Source organism: Musa acuminata, chromosome BXJ1-5 (assembly GCF_036884655.1).
Source record: "Musa acuminata AAA Group cultivar baxijiao chromosome BXJ1-5, Cavendish_Baxijiao_AAA, whole genome shotgun sequence".
NCBI lineage: Eukaryota > Viridiplantae > Streptophyta > Magnoliopsida > Zingiberales > Musaceae > Musa > Musa acuminata.
The window spans coordinates 3,653,658-3,674,394 of NC_088331.1; the positions used below are offsets into that span (position 1 = coordinate 3,653,658).

Consider the following 20,737-nt stretch of genomic DNA (forward strand, 5'->3'; position numbering starts at 1 on the left):
TCCTCAACTGGGCAGATGAAGCCATCAGACATCTCCAAAACAAAGGAAAAGAGAAAGCAGAAAGGCGAAGAGGAGAGAAATAAAAAAGGAAAGAATGGAAGATGTGATGAAAGCAGCACTGCATATTGAGCTTTTTGTGCAGGCACTAATAAATTTGTGTTTCTCCGATTGCTGCTGTCTCACTTTGCTTTTTCTTTGGTGCAGATGCAGTGTGATATATCCTTGTCTCAAAAGAAGAAAGAGATCAGAGGCCTCTTGCACCAAAACTCAGGGACACGACCAATGTTAATATTCCTCCCAAGGACACAGAAAGCAGGTTCATGTCTGCTTGTCTGGCATGGCCTCCATTAATTTTGTTTTTGAGTTCTTCATGTAACCTCCAAACCCTTCATGTTTTCTTGTGTTGTCTTTGCAACCATGCAGGCCATCACAAGCAGATTCTTTTCCCTCCTCAACAAGAAGAAAGAAAGGTTATTGTTTTCCTTTACCTCTTTTTGCATGTAGTTGCTCAATAAAAATAATATCCTGGACAGTGATCCCCTCCTAACTGATGTTGTTCTTTCGTTAATAAGAGGATGAAACATCACATTTGTTACTGCAAAACCTTTTCTCAAACCCTGTGACAGTGTGCCAAAAGGATAGCTAGAGAACAAACATCAGGTCATGATGGGAACTTGTATTGGAGAAACAAATGGGCATCTACTTGTGTAGAGTGTAGTGTAGTGTAGTGTCACAAATACCCATTATATCTCCATGATCAAAGGGAAAAGGTGAAGAATGCACTCAGTGAGTAAGATTACATTACATGGATACACTTACCTTTTGTTAATGCATTCTTTTCCTCATTCTCATGAGGGCAGCTTTTTGACCAGTCTTTTTGAGCTCAGACTGTGTTGGAAGCCGTGAAAGAGATCCCACTCCATGCCTTCTTTTTCTCTTTCCTCGAGTGCATGTTACCCAATCAAAAGGACCAAGTATTGGATTGGTGGCTGCCTCTGCCTGTAGTTTTCTCATGTCAGTTGTAGTAACAGGTTAGAGAACATAAGGAGCAGAAAGAGAGATGTTGGGCTGCAGAATACATACATATATGTACAATATGTTTTGCTTCATTTAGGTAGATTGTTTCAAGTTAATTTATGTTACTGACTGACCTGTGATTTTTCTGCTTTGTTCTTTTCTTTCTCTTGATTACCATATTGATTCTACTTGGAACTACTGATGCCAATTCTCCAGCCATCATTCAGCATATTTTGAATTTATCATTTGCCTGAAACAACTTTGAGGCTGCAAAATATTGCTTCAAAAAATTAAATAGTTTGATTGCAATAACAATAAATTGAGCAAATAAACAGTGTTGACTAATGTTGTTATTTCTTTGTTTGCAACATTAGTCATTATTGTCATAACAAAGTCTTGATAAGACTTAACCAACTATCATCCTGAAGTCAAATCTCTTATCAGATAACATATTCCCAGTCTAATTAAAACTCATGCAAGAAATGTATCATCTTAAGAACCAGAAAATGCATTTTAATAGCAAATCTTTCAAGTATAGACAAATAACTTTAGCATGAAGAAATTTCTGAAATGATGACTTGCAGATAGGAGAGGAAAAAACATGATATCTCAGTCTGTCAAAATAGCAAAGTTTGGGGAAAATCCATGCACTTATAAGCTGGTCAATTTATTCTTCCAACAATGCTGTATAAAATGGAGAAAGATATATGTATCAAGTGCAAGAAAATCTAAAGGACTGGGTGGAGACTTATCTTTGGTCTGAAGTCCTCTTATAAAGCAGGATAGAAAACCAAGTAGTTTCCCCAACTTACAAGAAAGGTACTGCTTTATGGCCTCAGGATCAAACATTTATGTGAACGGGTGAAACTTTAGAAAGCATAACTTTTCCTAGCATGTTCAGAAAGTAATAGGATTAGTTTGCACCAACCTTTCAGTTCCAAGATACATAGCTGAAACAATCAAAAAACTATTGAATGAAGCTTAAAGTGCACTCACTACAGACATCAACAAGTAAAGCAAAGAACATATTCATTCCTGCTGCATGAGGGAAAGGATTGCTACTAGTACAAGCTTTTTAGGCTAGTGAGATCATATGGGGGTAGAGGCATCATAAGTACTTGGGAAAGAATCCTCTTAAGCTCAGTAAAAATGTTGAGCTAATAAGATAGAGGTGTGCATGACAGAAAGAACAGTTCAAACCTGTAGCAAAGTTTTGAGATTAAGCTTTATGACCGTATTCTCTTTTGTGGAAAACTATGCATGAATGCAAGTCTTTTTGCACTTCTTAACATGTAATAAGATCACCTATAAAGATCCTGTTTGTTGTTTCTCACAGCCATCCTAGTGTTACAATTGGCTTCTTTCATCTGAAGAAACATGGAGCAAGGTTCAAAAAGCTTACAGCTATCATGTGACAGTGAGTTCATCCAATCACAAGAATGATTCTTGGCTTTAGTAAAGCACAGATAAGCACAGCAAACACTAGTTGGAAGCACACCATTTGTTGCAGAGAACTCAATGCTTCTATGCCAAAGATGATGTAGAAATGATACCCAGAGATTAACAAGCACAAGATGGACCTGCAGAAGGACCCAAATGTTCATGGTGCGGCATATATATGCTTTGACAAGATTGGTAGTGTACTAATCACTGGTTCTAAATCTTTGTCAGGACAGTTTGCTCTACAAGCTTTTTCCGAGGCAAATAAGTGAGAGGTTTGTACTCAAAAGAGTAGAGTAGAGCAGGACAGTGATAGTGCATGGATAAAAAGCATACCTGGGAGAAGGAAGAGCCCCAAACAAAACACATAAATATAGCAGCTGCCTTTCTTGGGTTTTTTTTGGTCTTACAGCATGTGACAGACTTGGCCTCTTCCTGTTTCTCATACAGAACAGAAGCATATCTGCGAAAGTCTACCTTGGAATAGACCCAATATTTCACTGCCTGCTTCCACAAACTGCGCAACCCAACATTTAGCTGGAACAATGAACAGTGTCTCATGATTGATTCTTTTTCCCACCACTTCAAAAGTGGGATGAACAGCAGGAAAAATACAAAAGGAATAACAAGAAACAAATTTGTCATAGTCCATGACATCCACCAGTGCAACATTCTAAATAATCCAAGAGGATTATCTCAATCAACATTCAAGAGTAGCCAGCCAGTAGAAGAACAAAGGAGCCATGAGAGTTGATCTATGAGTGCTGACCGATGATGTGAAAGTACTGAATCTACTGTCACATTTGGGTCATGAACATTGCCAGTCCTTGAAACCCAGTAAGGTACACAAGCTTCAGAAGCCATTCAGCTCGATCTTGTACGGGAAAAACTAATAAGCAGGTTGAATTATTTGTCAATGAGGGGAGGGGACATAAGTCAGTATAAAGAATAGTACAATCATGTCCTCTTACATTGGGGGAGAGGCCGAGGAAGAATGAGGGACGGAATGTCTTGTAGCTCGGGCCCCTTGAGAAGCACAAAGGAGCAGTCGTCACTCACTGCACAAGACAAGAGGACGAGAGAGATGAGATTGGTGGGGCTGTACACTGAGATGTGCTTGCAATGTAAATCATCTGAGAGAAGACACTGTTGCACGATAGCTATACAGATTTCAGCTTAGGATGCTAAGGAATGTAGCAAAACGCCAAGAGAATGAAACCCAAGACCTTAGCACTCTCTCTCTCTCTCTCTAACACACACACACACACACACACACAGATGGGGCTCTCCTTTTGAAGCTGACTTACATGGATTCTCTTTGTCAGCACAAAACCCATCACTCCTATGGAGGGGATGTGTACTCTACTGTTGGCTTCGGGCCCGAGACGAGAGATCAAGTTGTCATGCCTATATAATATCCTCCTCATTTTCTTTCTCAGTTCAGCAATGCCCTTTCTTTGTTCATTGACATAATCTTCTTCTGAACCATTTACTGCTGCATGTTTGGGGATGTTCAGCAAAGGAAAGTCGCCACACATCTACAATCTCAGAACTCATAAATGATGCATCACATCACATTCAAGAATAACCACATATGCACATTAGTTCTTCCTGAATCACATGAAAAGGATACAATCTTGCAAGGTAAAAAAAAGCATACGAGACTCATACTGAAATCTTGATCCTACAAACTATTTAGGTATCCAATACATTTCAATATCGATCAAAAGACTTAATTTCCTATCTATACTCGACCCAGACCCAATTAACAAATGCCTAAGTATTATACCAAATTTTTGCTATGTGATACTATCAAGCAACAAAATAAAAATTCTTGCTTAGATAGGATAAATATCCAACATGTTGTGACTAAACTTAGACGAAGGTAGAAATTTACTTCGGAAATCTTACTATAAGCAATCAAAATCTTTGTAAGTCGAGTTAGTTAACACATTCAAGATTTGCGCTAAAACCTCATCCTACATCACATAATAAATTCTCATTCTCTATTCCTGAAGGTAGATGGGTCACTTGAAAAAAGGAAAAATGTAATATCACTGTTGGATGTATCTTTGGCATTTCAATTACCAAGAATATAATGCTCCTAGCTATTCTAGTGTAGCCAATCATCTTCAGTGGGTGACACATAGGAGCCCCTACAGCATCACTCACTGAGGATTGCACTAAGCACAATCTTTCATACATCCAATGCCGGGGTCTAGAAGTAGCCAACACCAACACTTAACTGTGTCACATTTTTCACCATGTTCACACTCTAATGAAACAGAGAAATGTTTGTTTTATCATGCTATGGCACCTTAATTATGTATTCAAAAACCATATAAATATGTCTTCTTTTAGAACATATAAAGATACCACCTTTCATGGTAGCTGCAACATTGAAGACCAGTCCACATAACGAAGCTTAGAAGAGCTTCTTTCTGCATCTAAGATGTGGAGAAACAGTGGTAGATGGCACCCTGCATCTGCTAAGACATCACTAGCAGTCTAAATACACTTGCTCACAGCTCATACGCAAATAGGAAGAGTAAACTAATAGCAGTTTCCCATTAAAGAAACTTTAGAAATTTCGATCTGTATCCAACATTCTTGCAACCTAATCTTACTGACCATTATAATTTGTTCTTGAAAATTCATCTCCAGATGTTCCTGAACTATATGGGCAATGTTTTGTATGATATATATACAACAGATTAGAAAGAAAGTGTGCTGTCCACTGGTGATCTATTATCCTGATAGTATCCTGCATGAGAGTATAATCAGAACAGTTTCATATATCATGTTTTCAAGGCGGTAACCTGCCTCTTCAGAGATTCATTTTCCTTTCTAAGTTTCATGATTTTCTGCTTTAATGTTTCGACATGATGTAGTGAAATGGAATCCCTTTGTTGGTTTATCTGCTTCTTTTTGATGATCTGCACTGCAATCAAGCATCAGCAGAATAAGAGAATTAGTAGGTGACAGACTAAAAGGAAGCATATGTAATCTCAATACAAGTTGGTCAGAAAGTTCATATAGATATAAAAATATCAGAAGGAACAGTAAATCTCTGCAGAATGAAAAAGCAAGAGATGAAATGATGGATAGAGGTAGACGAGAACAAAAGAAAAACAACTGTTGTTCTAGGCATCAGTTGTAGCTGCAAGTTCCAGATGCAACAGTCTGGAAGTTGCTTTACTTGCATGTGACCGTGTGACCACATATGTTAATTATTTTGACTGATTTGCCACAAGTATAACAACCAGATGCATTTTTCACTGGACACTCACATTCATTTTCTGCATTCTGGAGCTTTACTTGCAGTTTATTTTTCTCTTCCTGTTCAGCTAGAAGCAAGTCCTTCAATTCTTGAATCTCAGAATTAACTGCTAAAAACAGCATGCTAATTTGAACAATAAGGTGTAATTACAAATTTTAACAATTTTTTTTTGAAAAAATACAAATAATGAACATACATTTTGATTGAAGATCAGCAGTAACCTGTTCAAAGTTGCTAGTCAGGATCTCAATATGAGTCTCATGAGTGGCCAAGTCTTGCTGGAGCTGATTCATTAGAGCTTGGTCTGATGCTTGTTTATGAAGTGAACAGCTGATTGCAATGTAGCATCATATTTAACTATCAAATATGAAAGAAATGAAACTTAAAATTAACCTACCTGACCTGCTTCTCCAGGTCATGAATTTTCTGTTCATTCTCGTGTTTAAGCATTTTAATCATTTTCCTATGATCCTGATTGACATTAGATTTTCACCTTGATAAGCATATTTTAATAACCTAGCTAAAAAAAAGTGGGAAACTTACGTCTTCCAAACTGAGCAGCTTGCTATTGGCTTTTTCTAGTTCCTTTGTCAAACTTTGGCATTTGGTCCGATATTTCATCTAGCTTAAGAAAATTATTAGAAAACAAGGATAAGTCTTTGGAAATAGTAACATAACCTTGAAAAGTTCGAATTTTATATTGTTAACTGTTAAGGGTCATAAAAATACTAAATTTAATCAAATAGAGCAAACACCAAAAGAAGTTTTAAATGATAAACAATAATGAATCAAGCAGCATCATATGCAAACACAATTGCACTATTTAGCTTAATCTCTCGCACGCTGATAGAACTTACTCATAGAGAACAGAAGCTGCAGATACATTATTTTGGTCATATTTTCTTGTCGCATCATGCAAACATGATTATTATCTAGTAATGAGGACACATTATGCTTTATACTTCCCAACTGTAATTGAGCCTCCAAAATAGTCATGCTACCACCTTCCTCAGTATACCAAAAACGAAAACCACCAATATCAACGAATAATCTTACAGACCTCTTGCTTGCTTCATTCCCTTCTAAGTTGGCATCAGATGAACAAATGGAATTGCATCCATCATACAGGTATTCTTGTTGGTCAGGAGAGAGAAGCTTGTCTCCAGAGTTATCCACTTGAACTATATTAAACAAAGTAGTGACTTTTATCTCTTCTTTTTGTAGTTCACTTTATCTCTATCCAAATTCATCACATTCTCTGTCATTCCAGAACTTCAATACTTCAGCATATCCCTAAAATTTAAAACTGCAGTTTTAGTTCATTATTATCTGTTACACATCATTTTACTTGGCATGGATGAGAACTAAAGCCTTGCATGTTATGTTATGCATGAACATTTGAGCATTTTTCTGGTATTTTTCTTATTTGTTTATGTTTTTTTTTTATTTATAATAGTTTTTCTTGTTATAATTTCTTTTTTAAGAAAATACCAATTTGTCTTCTCCTATGAAACCTTCCAGGTTATCACTCGGGTTTAGAATATTCAGATCTTTATAAGATTGTCTAGCCCAGCATATCAGATTAGCTAAGACATGCACAGTCATATAGGACGGTCTTGAGTTCAATTTGTTCACCAAATGATGGCCTCAAAAGGAAGCATTAGGGGAGAAACAATAATGAGAATATAGTACCAAGCTAGAATCCTATCAAAAACTTTGAGGCCTCAATCCTATCAACTCAAAATCAATCAAAATATCCAAATCGAAAATCAGATCCTTTAAATATTAATACAATATATGACATTCAATAATATTTAAATTCCATAATCCATCTGATTTTGATATATTTTGTACATTCATGAAATTAATATAAAATGAATTGTGTGAGAAGTGCTTAGTGCTGATAGAGTATGTTAATTGACGTATTTTTTTTAAGATGAATATACACAATAAATTGATTTGTTTTGATACTCTGCATTGTTTAAATCATAGCATATCCATGCCACCCAAAATTTTCTCTCATCTTAATATTTCATAAATATGTTTTTTGTTTCTTGGCTTTTCAAACATCAGAGATCATGTTCAACAATGTTCAATTTAAGTGCTCTGGAATTGATTTTGAGGTGATTATGCTTGCAGCCTCAATCCTTCATTCATTCCAATAGAATATTAACCAAACTCTCTATCAAATCAAGCATTTAAGCACCTCTTAACAAATGAGACACCTCTTAGCAAAGAAGATCAGACATTAGATTAAAAAAATTATAGAATATCACTGTGAGGAGGTAGAGATGCAGCAGGACTGACTATACCTCATCCACAAATTTGGATAAAGGTTCATTAAACAACCTTCTTAATTGCTCATTATCTGTGGAAGATCAACTCCTGGAGTCAGTTCTGGACCATACTATAAGAAACATGTTTGCTTCATTTTTCAGACAAAATTTGCATCTAAATAAATGAACTCTGAGGGAAAACGACAAAGCAGTCTTTATATCAATTTTGGAAGAAACAAACAATTCTATATGCCTCTTAGTGTATCGAAATGCACCAATAGTTTTCTTTTTTCTCAGTCCATCATTTGTGGCTTACATTTAATGACTTGTGGTTGAAATATGACTAAAAATTCTGAAGAGAAAAAAAAGGTTATCTGCAGCAAACAACTTTAGTTGGAACATGCAAATGATCTGCAGATTTTGTTTTTTTAACATAGCTTCAAAGTAACAAAATAACATGCTTCACAGCTTTTCCAATACAGGTGTCAGTAAGCTCATTTAGTAATAAAAATTGAGCAAATGAGTAAAAGGAAACAATCCAAAATAATAGAATTGAAAGAAATTTCTCAGTCACAATATTGTTAAAGCACTGGGTAAGGTATCTGAGGTCCCTCATTGCCGGAGGTTCTGGCCACTTGCTTAGGTGCTTGCTCAGGTAAAAAAGATGCTTTTCTTACAAAAATTGTACAAAAGTGATGAAGAGGGAATTGGGTTTGAACCAGATAGGCAAGTGAGTTGAGTCCTAAGAACAACCAATGACTCAGCTAAGGTGCTCATCTAAGTGATGCCCAATTGAAGGTGTGTTGCTCAGACCCATCGAAGCACTCAGGTCTCGCTTCACCTTGCCCAAGTACCTAGGCAAGTGCCGCAGCACCTCTTGACATCATTGCTCAGTGGTGATGACAACATGTTTATTGTTCAATGCTCAACCCAAACAGAAACAAAATGATGTCGAGTGGCAAATAACAAACTCTCATATCAGTAAATGCTATGTATAACTGACCTGTACTAAAATGCAATATTATAGATTCTAAAGGACATGAACATGTGCATGTTGTTAAAAGCTAACAGATCAAATGAATGAAATCATATAGCATTTTCCATCCAACACTAGATTATGAGGGCAGTTTCAACTTAAATCCTTCACCTTTCCAAACTAGCTAATGAAATCAAAATCATCCATTATCTACAATTTAAAATAATTACATCCATAGAAATAGTCCACAATATATGTACCCTCCCTTAGCATGCTACATGTACTAATATATAGAGATATTTGTCAGTGAAACTAACTGTAATGTGATAAAGTTTAGGGGAAAAAATCAGCCAACCTACAAAATGATGGAAAATATTAATGATTAAGAGGTAAATAGAAGGGGTAACATTAATGTCTTATTTTTTGTATTGAGCTTGCAATATCAATTATTGTTCATAGCCTCCGCAGGAGCGAATTCTTGTGGTCTTTCAACAACATATTGATGAATTTGCTTGATCTCTTATAGCTACTCAGTTGCCATTCCATTCTAAACAGGTTGCGGCTCCATGCTTTCCTAGCTTCCATGGTGCAATAGCAAAGAGGATTCTTGTTTAAGCAAAAGTAGGAAGAAGTGTATCTGTAAGGAACCATTAATCACAAGAAATCTTTCCCTTTAACACAGGCAGCGATGGTTAAAATTCAGGTGACCTTAGGGAAATATACAGTGTAAAATATACATATTTTGATACTGCAAGATTTTGATCACCAATTCACTCTCCTCTAAGAATGATCTAAAACCAAATCTCAATGGAAAACTAAAAGAAGGAATTTACAATGAACATCTTATACTTCACTATTACGAGTAACATAACATATGAAAAGACCCATTGAGTTATATCAAATGTTGCTGGACCTGTTTTGAGATCATTGCAGGTGGCTTCAAGAGCTTCATATCTTCTGGTTTCATAGTTACGGCTTGTCTTCAATGACTGGATCTCCAAAAGCGCATCTTTGTAGCCCTGACAATGACTTGAAGAATGTAAGAAGAAACAAAATATCATGCATTTATTTGCTTAAGTTAGTTTCAATGAGACTATGAGTGTCAGTGCACATTATTCTATTTGTTTACGTTTATGTCTGCAATTTAAATCTGCCATGACCCTTATATTCTTTATAACAAAGATCATAAATTCTGATTTTGCTTTTTTCTTTTTTTTTCCTCTGCAGATTAGCTTCGTTAAAGATCCATAAACGCCCTTTTGGAGATGCAATTCACTGCATTATATACAGTTTAATGTACAAGGCTCCAGCATATATTGAGTATGCAGAGTATCAAGGTTTATCACTTATCCTTTCATGCAAAGAGTTTATTGTTATAACACAAACCCTCCAGACAGTCCTTTCCAGCAATGCATGCATGTGCGTGTAAGATATTAACTTGAAAACCAACATTTATGTCCTTCTAATTAGGCTAACACAAATAGCATTTCTTGTTGAAGCTGTAAATTAAAATTAAATGTTTGATTCTTTTTGGGTTAAGGTCTATTTTAACCTATGTGATTTTGACCATGAACCGCTTAAGCCTTTATAGTTTACTCGTGTCTAAAATAACCCTTACATTTTAAAAAACGTAGCATATAAGTCACTCGCATCAAGTCTAAGTTAATAGACATTAGAGTCTGCTTATATGGTATGCTGACTCACAATAAACCATTAATATAATGACATATGTAATTTAAGTTTAAAAAAGAGTTAAGGTCCATTTTAGCCCCTGTGGTTTTGGCCATGGACCACTTAAGCCTTTATGATTTATTTGTGTCCAAAATAACCCCTATATTTTCAAAAATATAGCATATAAGCCCCTCCCGTCAAGTTTGAATTAATAGATTTTAGAGTCTGCTTACGTGACATGCTGACTCATAATAAACCATTAATATAATGACATGTAATTTATGCTTAAAAAAAAAACTAAGACCACCATCAATGGTGGGAGGAGGCATCATCATGGAAGCTACCACCAGCAGCAGCACTGAGCCACTGCTATCTAGCAAGGCGTCATACACATATAGCCTCTCCAGCACTAACAATGAGCTTAGGAGCTTCCGATCTTCCCTCGGGTGGATGTGCATTGACCAATCCGACGCTATGCATGCAGTGGTCTCCTAGTCCCTCTTCCTCCTCTTGGGTGTCTTCGTCCCTACCGCCTTCCACTTCGTCCTCTCCTGTGCCTTCACCCGACGCGCCTACAATGTGGTGGTTCAGCTCTCTCTCACTTCCGCCTCCGACCTCTCCTACCTCTATCTCTCCACCTTCGTTTGTTGCTACGGCCTCCGTCGTAGTCTCTTCCTCGACAAGATGAATCTTAATCCTTTTTTAAACTTAAATTATACATGTCATTATATTAATGGTTTATTGTGAGTCAACATACCACGTAAGCAGACTCTAACGTCTGTTAACTCAGACTTGACAGGAGAGGCTTATATGCTACGTTTTTGAAAATGTAAAGATTATTTTAGACATGAGTAAACCATAAAAGCTTAAGTGGTTCATGGCAAAAACCACTTGGGCTAAAATAGACCTTAAACTCTTTTTAAACTTAAATTACACGTGTCATTATATTAGTGGTTTATTGTAATTCAACATGCCACGTAAATAGACATCTGCTAACTCAGACTTAACGAGAGGGGTTTATATGCTATATTTTTTAAAATATAAAGATTATTTTAGACACGAGTAAACCATAAGGACTTAAGTGATCTATGACCAAAACTACAAGAACTAAAATGAACCTTAACCCTTTTTAAAACTTAAATTACACATGTCATTATATTAATGATTTATTGTGAGTCATCATGCCATGTAAGCAGACTCTAACATCTGTTAACTCAGATTTGACGGGAGGGACTTATATGTTACGTTTTTTAAAATGTATGGGTTATTTTATACATGAGTAAACTATAAAGGTTTAAGTAGTCCATGACCAAAACCACATAGGCTATAATGGACAGTAACCCATTATTTTTCCTAATTTCTTGCTAGAAACTCTTTCAATTCCTGTAATACAGTGTTCTTACTTGCTAGTTCTAGTTCATCACTTTTACTTCTAGAGCACCAAACATATCCAAACCAATATCGATTCTGTCGTACAAATTGTTTCAATCTAACAAATGGAACAGAGGTTGGTGCGAAGTTGCAGCCATCAAAGTGCAGCTCCATATTATGCAGACAAGCAATAACAAAGACATAAAATCCACAGTTTCCTAGTTGTCGCCAGACCACATCAATTGCAGCTCCGCAATCAAATCCTAATCACCCAAATCTGTCCCTTCTCATGACAATGTGATCATGAACTTTCACATGTTGCCATTTCCAACCTAGTTATATTTGCTATGAGATTCTTCTGGATCAATTCAATCAATCACTAGGGCCAGTCGATCTCCACACGAGAATAGCAGAGGGAAATCTCCAATCTCTACACATCGGAAGCGAGATTGAAGGAAACTATTCGGACCTGAATGAATCAAACACAAGTAGGGCACTTACTTGATAGATTTGCTCGAAGTTTCGAAGTAGGGATTCCATCCCCTCGTCGCTCGTTGCGGCCGACTCCATCCCCTGGTATTCGTGCGCGCTAATTGAGTTAGCGCAAACTTTTACGTGTATATATATATATATATATATATATATATATATATATATATATATATATATATATATATATATATATATATATATATATATATATATATATATATAAGGTCTGACAGATCAGTGGTACACGGATCGCTCGATATCGATTCGCACTGTAGCAGTATACTGTGATACTATAATAGTACTACAGTGCCCCCCGGTACACCTGAGTGTACCGCTCGGTACACCGTACCGTACCGGTACCGAGTTCGAATGGAAACGCCGGTACAGTACGATACGACGGACCTTACATATACATATATATACATATACCTATACATACACACATACATATACATATATATATATATATATATATATATATATATATATATAATTACATATCGTTTTGAAATTAGTGATTTTCCTTTTTTTTAAGTTCACATATTTGTCTGACATACTAATGCATGTACAGATGTCCTGCATAACCCTTAGTAACAATAACTTGATGGATCTCAACTGAAGGAAAAGATTAGATCTCTCTTATACTGATATAGATGTTAATGCATTGCAAGGAAGAGAATGTTTTACATGTAGAATCTCATGTATGTACAGAGACTTGGAAGCCACTGACCACTAAGTTGCGTGCAATTATGTGATACTTGAGAGAGATGTGGAGACCATTCACATGAAATAAGTGTCATTGCAGAACAATTGTACAATGAGAACTATCAAGAACATAATGGTTAAAGAAATAACTATCCACAATGGCATGGCCATACTTCTGAGAAGATGAAGCTGTCATTTCTCATCCACCATTGAGTAAACTGCAGCACCACTTGTTACAACTCTGATCAAAATGTTCCGAAAGGATCCTCAGAAATACTGTGGTTGCAGGCTTATAATCTGAACTATGAAGAACAAGTTTATGATCAGGCTGAAACCAGCATATATATATCTGACAATAACTTAGCCAAAACATTTAATGAAAGCTTAAAATATATGACCAAAGTCACCTTCCTTCAAGTACACATCAAAAGGAGTCTGTTGTACTAGTGAGGCCATCCTTGTCATGAAAGCTTTCAGGCCTCCAACAAAAAAGGGAGGAAAAAAGAGAGAGAAACTATACAACCGAGTTAAGGAATACATTTCCAACTCAAACCCATTAATAATTATTTTATCATCTCTCACGTGTTTGCAACCGCCAACACCCAACTTACAAATTCTGGATTTGGCATACACCCGACTGCCATCAGCAAAAATGCTGCATCCGCTACACCGGTATGACATCGAGCTTTGAAGTATCTTCACACCTCAACACAATCCCATCAAGATTAGCTGGGAGGATACAACTGGTCCATTGGCATCCTGTCGAAATTGGCTCAGATGGAGGAACAATCATAAGCACATTGTCATTCTTCCGAACGACTCCCATCACACTCACAGTACTGCCTTCCTTGATATACCTGTAGTAAAGAGACGAAGCAGTTTTTGAGTTATTGATGCCTGGATCTGTGTTGATCTTTACAGGTCTAATGTTGGTCATCAGCAAAACAAAAGGTGATGCTTTGCTTAATTATTAGAAAAACGATGAGATTTAGGGAAACATAACAGCATCTATATTCTGTAGCAAAAATTAAGGGAAATTTTACAACAGTCATAAATTGGGATGATTAAAATAACAGATAAAGTTACAAAATAATATAATTATGAGGGAAATCAAGTTACCCTTCTTTCATGCGCATTACACGATCATCACTTGAAAGATTCCTCTGAGCTAACCACATAAGGAATTCAGCAGACAAGTCTTTCTTGCTTGGGTTGATATCCAAAACAGCAGACTCATCAACAAATGGGGTCACTTTTGCACCACAGCCAGTCTTTACCAATGCTCGTAACCCAGATTGAAAATCTGAGATGTAGAAATCAACTACATGCCTCTGCCAAAAGCTAAACATCAATGTCTAGAAGGTCACCAATTATGAAACAGGATTATTGATAGTGATTTCAAGAACCAGATTTATACAAATCTCTCAGAAGTTGATTGACTAAAGGAAGGCAATTGGAGCCTGCACTAAGTAAATGAGGCCTTTTATCAGAGTTGAGCAATCTAAAATAGACTAAAGAGCACAACAAACCTCCATTGATCTAAGACCCCATGTAAAACGGCGATGCTGAGGATTGGCAAGCTTAGAGTCCCAGCCCCTGTACTCATATAAACTTGTAGACGTGTACACGCATCTGGGTACCTTCTCAAAGGATGATTCGAGGGGAACATTTCCACAGGTTACAATCTGCAAACATTTGTTGATTAAGCAGCACTCATGATAGAGATAAGGTATTAAACAAAAAATCAACATGATAGAAGAAAATAAATATCACTAGTCACAAACATCCAATCAGACACAAATGAGGCAGCAAGATCTTTTTATATAAACCTGCTGATCATATATATGCATACACAGTGAAGGAAGACCCGTAACTTAAGTTGCCAAAAGCCATGCCTAGTTGCTGCACTGATAAGGCGCCTTCTTCAAATATTATATACAGTATTTTTTTTGCCTTTTTGAGGTGTTCGCTGGACAGGTACCTGGCTTTGCACATTGCATAATTGCAAAACCTATGATATGCACAAAATTCGCAATGGACCACTATGCTCGACTTTTGCAACCAAGACAACACCTATCCTAGATGTATGACATCAAATGTCACATGAGCGCATAGACAATAACATAGTGAACCAACGAAACATTACAAACAAAAAGGGACTCTTATCAACACAAGAAAAAGCATATAGCTCATAAAAGAAAGTAAGAAGAATATTTGAGTCACAAGCCAGGAATCATCAATAGATATAAGTTACATAAAACCTATTTCTAATACTTTCCATGAGAGACGTATTAGGTACTCTATAGCAAGCATTGCGACATAGACTTCTGTTAACTTGATACCAGTTTCAAATCTTCAATGCAACAGTCTCTTAATTTAGCTACCTGCTTGCTAATGTCCACATATTGAAAAATAGGGACAGTCTCAGGACTTCAGTGTGCATCCTTTTCTAGGCTTGCAGTGATTCAACGTTTAGCCATCAAATCCTTGTTATGTTTCAAATGTTTCTATATTGCATGTTATGAAGCAATTCTCAGATCTCAATCAGATCAAGTGGATGCCACATTATAGTCTGTGCTGACAGTGCCAACACACATTAGGCAGACAGAAAAAAGCACACAAATGTAATTTAATTTATTTGTGAATAGTTAAGATGAGCAAGATTTTCACCTTGTCCTATGGTTAAACATGTGTATGAGAGTTTGATTGCATAAGTTATTTTTGAAAGAAAAAGACAAAAGCATATGTGGAACTTATCAGAAGAAAATTACAAAAAGAAACTACTACAGTTTGGAGCAAATATTAGAAAAAAATAAAAAATTTAATAATGAGGCAACCACAGCACTCGCTTAATAATAAAAAAACTTACATGGGTTAGGCAGGAAAAAAGTTAAAAAAATATATTCAATAAAATTTGGTCTCATTCATATAATTTAAGCTTTTTCACTGGAAGATACCCACCCCAGAGACCTTGACGTATTGACCATCTTTTGCAGTTCTTAGCTCGGCATCAGGATAGCATGCAATGAATCGTATCATAGCCTTTCTTCCCCAACAAGAATTCCAAATAAAAAGTGCAGCCACAATGCCAAAGAGAGCTACAACGACAATGAGAATAATTGCATTATGGACAGCTCCAAGAATAAATCCACCAGCAATGAATCCCATCACAAACAGAAGAATCACAGCCCATAATGCTGGTTTTGGGAATGTCCTCTTGAAAGAAAAGTCATCCTCGTGGCTGATATTAGTGACAGCTTGGTTGTGTACGCTCAAGGTGTTATGTAACTTAGCTGAACCAGAGGAATCCAAAGGACCAGACACTTTTCGAGGGGCTCCAGATGAATTTAGATGACCTGAAGAAACAGGGCCTGATGTTATAAGTCCAGTTGCAGGGAGAGCAAGTGGACCAGAATTTTGGCGAGCCATCGGGTTAGTCCCACCACTTTGCTGGCCAGATGACCTTTTCATAGAATCAATTTGTTTATTTAGAGGTCCTGAATTGGATTTTTGTCTACTTGGCATTCCTGTAGATGAAACTGGACCGGATGAATAGTTAGACCGACTTCCAGAGTTTGGCATGATAATAGGTCCTGAGTATGAGGCAGAACCTCCAAATGTTCCAGTTCTCGTTGGAGCATTTGTTATAGGACCAGATTTTCTTGACCTCGAGTTATCTGTCGGAATGTCAAACATCTTCCCCAGTTCTCCAGACTTCTTAATATCTCCGCCGGTATATGGCATGGCTACAGAGCTCATAGTTGGAGGCTTCTCCTTTGGTTGCTCAGGACGGCCAGAAACATAGAGGCCACTGCTGAGTTGATGTGATGGGAATCTAGATCCCATCCTTAGCTTAAAGGCTCCTTAAAACTTGATATAGCAAATGCAAACCGAACTCTCAGGATTGATTCAGAAGTACTCTCGAGCAACTCAGTGTTACAGGAATGACAAGGTCAACAATGTTAATGTCCAATGGAGTCATAATGGTGGAGGTACGTGCAACCAGAATGATACTCCTCACAGACCTTCCAAGGTATCCTGTCAGATAGCGGCGAATGATCATAAACCAAAAACAATAAAATGCAAAACATGCACATGGATTCTTGCTTCCGTGGCTGTAATCTGTCTTGCAGCAAGGTGTTCTAGCGCATGCTTTGAAAGAAAGAAAATGTCAATCAGAATCATGATCGAGATTTCAAGAATCGTGACACGAATACCAGTCCAAACCATGAACCGGTGCACCAACATAATGAATGAACCACAGTTCTGACATATCAAGCAATCTTTGACCGTATTTGTATCGATGTATGGAGATGATCAAATGAAAGAGCTAAAAGCATACATATTTCTGCAGGTATAAGAATTTCCATGACTAAATAAATGCCCACACTAGCAAGCGACGCAAGGCACCGTCAACCACACTCGATTGAAACAAAACTCCGAAAGAACTGGTGGCGAAAACGAATGAATTGCTTTTCTCGAGTCCAATTACTGACACAAACATCCAACACAGACCATATCCCAAAGAAAAGCTGCCGTCTCTGGGGAAAAAAATCTTACCTTTCTCGCCATTCAGATCCCAAACCAACAAAGACCCACCTCCCAGAACCTCTCACCGAAGAAAACCCGGTGCTACAAGACCCACAGCTCCACGACAGAGGCATGAGTACCAACAAAACGGAAACAAGCACAGACCAAACCGCGAAAAGGTGAGATTTTTGTGCATACCTCCAGAATCCAAAGCACAAATTGGTCAACAGTGCGCACCAAAATGTGTTCCAGCCGCCATTGATCGCCCCAATCGACAACACTATGCCTGCGAGTGAAAGAGAGACAGAGAGAGACAGGGCTTGCCCCCTTGCACCGCTGTCTCCCACACACACCACCATAAACGGTGGAGAGAGAGAGAGAGAGAGAGAGAGAGAGACAAGGCTGTAAAACCCAACCCACCGTTATACTGCCCTTCCTTTTACCACGAAGTGACTAAAATATCCCTAGGCTTTCAAAGATACTACTAAACTACACTCAGCCATGTTTGCATTAGTATTAACTGATCGAATCATATGTTTAATAATTTTATTAAAAATAATATAATTATATTAGATTAAATATTTATTTATAATATAATGAAATAAAAATTATTGTATGTTTTATGACATCATTCTCTTTATATATCTATTTATATGATATCATGGTATAATCAGTCAATTAAATTGATCTGATTTTTGATTTTTTGATCCGATCGATCATTCGATTTGATTTGATTCGAATCTGATTTATAGTCTTCCATCACACAGTACAGCACGAAACTTATTTTGTGAGGCTGAAATGGCCCTAAATTTTGATGGAACAGTCACGGATTTTGAGTGTGAAACACTCCTCTTTTCTTTACATCAAGATATAAAAGCATGCTTTTGTGAGGATGATATGTTTCCCAATTTTGATGGAGTAATCATAGTTTGGAGTGTGAATCACTCTTTCATTCATTCATTCATTTCCTTTTAGTTGTGATGTCTCAATCAGGTTGGTGAGATGAAGATGTGAAACATCAATTAATGCTTTGACCTTTTTTTTCCCCACTTTTTTTTAGTTTTTCCTACAAAATTCTGAATAAGGATTGATAAAATTAGTTGTTTGACTTGGAATTAAACAGATTGTTTTGTTAACTTTGAGCTATAAATATTTTGGACTTAGACCTAATAGACTCAACTGTATTTTTCTTAAGATTACTTTGAATATGATACAACAATGAAAAAACAAAATGATTTTTTCAAGAATAAAAAAAAAACAACAATCAAAATGGGCATCTCATTATATATATATATATATATAGTTTTGTTTCAGATATTAGCTTAAATTATATCATGGAAAACTGTAATGAGGCAACTAAATTAAAAGTATTTTTTTGATGTCTTCACAAAGCAAGCACATTAATTCCGATAAGGCCACACTTAAATAGAATTTGGCCCCCACATGATAAAAAAGATATATATGTTCTATTGCATAATCATCATTCATAGGCGTACCTATGAATCATTTGTCTCACCACGCAAAAATCAAATATTTTCACATGCCCTACACATTTTGTAGGCTCATACACAATTTACTGGTATTAACTGTATTCTCACACACAATATAATCCATAACAATATAGATTAACCAAACTACAATAAGTGATCTATGTGGAGACATTATTATCCTGTTGATGGGTCCGAGAACATCTTGTATTATTATTTTTTTCTCATCTTTCGATCAAATTTAATTTGATAGGACTGAATCACTATGGGTCTGATTTAAAATTGTCATCACTATAAAGAACAATAGAAGATGTAGTTTATCATTCCTCCAGATTTGGGGGGTCATCATGGTTGCTAAAAAAAAAAAAGAATGCCACAAAGCACTAATGAGTACAAGTTGGGAAGACATGTGGAATTGTTTAGGGAGATGGCCAACCTTTTCATTATGAAGATTAACACACAAGTTTAATAAGCAATAATTAAGGGCAGTTGCAGTCCAACATGAAAGGGACCAATGCAAACATTCCTCTTTCAGTAAACATGCAACTTGCAATCTTAAACCAACAGCATTCCTTTAGAAGTTGTAAACTATAGTATATAGCATGCTTTAAACTTGCTTCCAGCTCTAGATGGTGCAGACTAAGAAGGTTGACATAAACATATCAGAATTGAGTTGAATTCAACCAAAAACAGATGCTAAACTTCACAATCTAGGTCCGGCTAGATGGACTAGATCTCTTTTTTTTCATTTTCCTACTCTTTCATAACATAAATATCAAAAAGAAATTTCTGCTGTGGAAGAAAAATTGTTTATGATGCTGAAATGTACCCATGACACATAAAATCAACAAATCGAAACTTAAATAGTTAACTCAAAATGCTTAAGCCCAAATAAATGGTATACTCATCAAGCTAACTCAAATTTTCTTCCACTTCGATATGAGACTAAAAATAAAGCAGGCCAATATTAGGTGATTGATTATATTTTGCTTGGTTAATGAACCCAATATTGATGTATGTAGTAGTTGCATCAACTTAAGAATTCTTATATGGCAAATGACTAACCGATGATAAGCAAACATTGGCTATCTCACAGGGGAGAGGTATGATTTGGAACTAAGAGTATGGTGGCATTGACTAATGCAACCTACATATGAGGACATCACCTGCTGACATTACTAGCAAAAAAAAAAGGGGGGGGGGGGGGGGGGGGAGGTTTGAGAATATGAACTGATGAGAACAGTGATTTTTATGGTGATTTACAATCTAAAATGCACTTGTAGATTGAATTGTAAATTAAAATTGAATGTGTATTCCCCTTCCTACTCCCATGTGTTGCTTCTTCATATGTTGTCACTCTCTGTTCCTTTATTTTGACCTACACAGTAGCTATCTCTTGGCCCTTTTTCTCCATTGTTCCTCTCTATTTTAGCTGTAATGCATACATACATGAAATCAATACTTCCAATATTTTTTTGGTTTTCAGTTCCAA

At 36.5% G+C, this 20,737-nt stretch overlaps 2 protein-coding genes and 1 long non-coding RNA gene across 5 annotated transcripts; 1 reads left to right on the forward strand and 2 right to left on the reverse strand.

The window, feature by feature from the left end:
• Positions 1-177: 177 nt before the first annotated feature.
• Positions 178-3,900, forward strand: LOC108952770 (uncharacterized). The gene is made up of 3 exons (XR_001977851.2): positions 178-316; positions 424-470; positions 2,354-3,900. It is a non-coding gene; the product is annotated as an uncharacterized LOC108952770 (long non-coding RNA).
• A 134-nt stretch (positions 3,901-4,034) lies between these two features.
• LOC135673059 (protein At-4/1-like) lies at positions 4,035-12,630 on the reverse strand. The gene is made up of 7 exons (XM_065181759.1): positions 12,533-12,630; positions 9,903-10,008; positions 6,281-6,358; positions 6,135-6,208; positions 5,934-6,067; positions 5,748-5,843; positions 4,035-5,398 (listed from the first exon to the last, which is right to left on the reverse strand). Exons 2-7 carry the CDS (start codon positions 9,954-9,956, stop codon positions 5,256-5,258), a joined length of 579 nt encoding a protein of 192 aa, XP_065037831.1. The 5' UTR covers positions 9,957-10,008; positions 12,533-12,630; the 3' UTR covers positions 4,035-5,255.
• A 958-nt stretch (positions 12,631-13,588) lies between these two features.
• On the reverse strand, positions 13,589-18,119 carry LOC135673061 (uncharacterized membrane protein At1g16860-like). Of its 3 annotated transcripts, none has more exons than XM_065181761.1 (5): positions 17,957-18,119; positions 16,190-17,266; positions 14,758-14,913; positions 14,348-14,559; positions 13,589-14,085 (listed from the first exon to the last, which is right to left on the reverse strand). In XM_065181761.1, exons 2-5 carry the CDS (start codon positions 17,072-17,074, stop codon positions 13,893-13,895), a joined length of 1,446 nt encoding a protein of 481 aa, XP_065037833.1. In that variant the 5' UTR covers positions 17,075-17,266; positions 17,957-18,119; the 3' UTR covers positions 13,589-13,892. The 3 variants fall into 3 exon arrangements, with proteins under 3 accessions (XP_065037833.1, XP_065037835.1, XP_065037834.1); XM_065181763.1 differs by lacking the exon at positions 17,957-18,119 and adding an exon at positions 17,789-17,946; XM_065181762.1 differs by lacking the exon at positions 17,957-18,119 and having other exon boundaries at positions 16,190-17,948.
• Positions 18,120-20,737: the final 2,618 nt, after the last annotated feature.

Excerpts from the sequence above, each read along its gene's own strand:
- LOC135673059 (XM_065181759.1), bottom strand. The coding sequence starts at position 9,956 with ATGAAACCAGAAGATATGAAGCTCTTGAAGCCACCTGCAATGATCTCA. Across the intron at positions 6,209-6,280 it reads AGCTGCTCAGTTTGGAAGAC|GATCATAGGAAAATGATTAA; the intron begins GTAAGTTTCCCA and ends AATGTCAATCAG. Across the intron at positions 5,844-5,933 it reads TGCTGATCTTCAATCAAAAT|TTAATTCTGAGATTCAAGAA; the intron begins GTATGTTCATTA and ends TGTTTTTAGCAG.
- LOC135673061 (XM_065181761.1), bottom strand. The coding sequence starts at position 17,074 with ATGGGATCTAGATTCCCATCACATCAACTCAGCAGTGGCCTCTATGTT. Across the intron at positions 14,914-16,189 it reads AATACGTCAAGGTCTCTGGG|ATTGTAACCTGTGGAAATGT; the intron begins GTGGGTATCTTC and ends AAATGTTTGCAG. Across the intron at positions 14,560-14,757 it reads GGGGTCTTAGATCAATGGAG|AGGCATGTAGTTGATTTCTA; the intron begins GTTTGTTGTGCT and ends AGCTTTTGGCAG.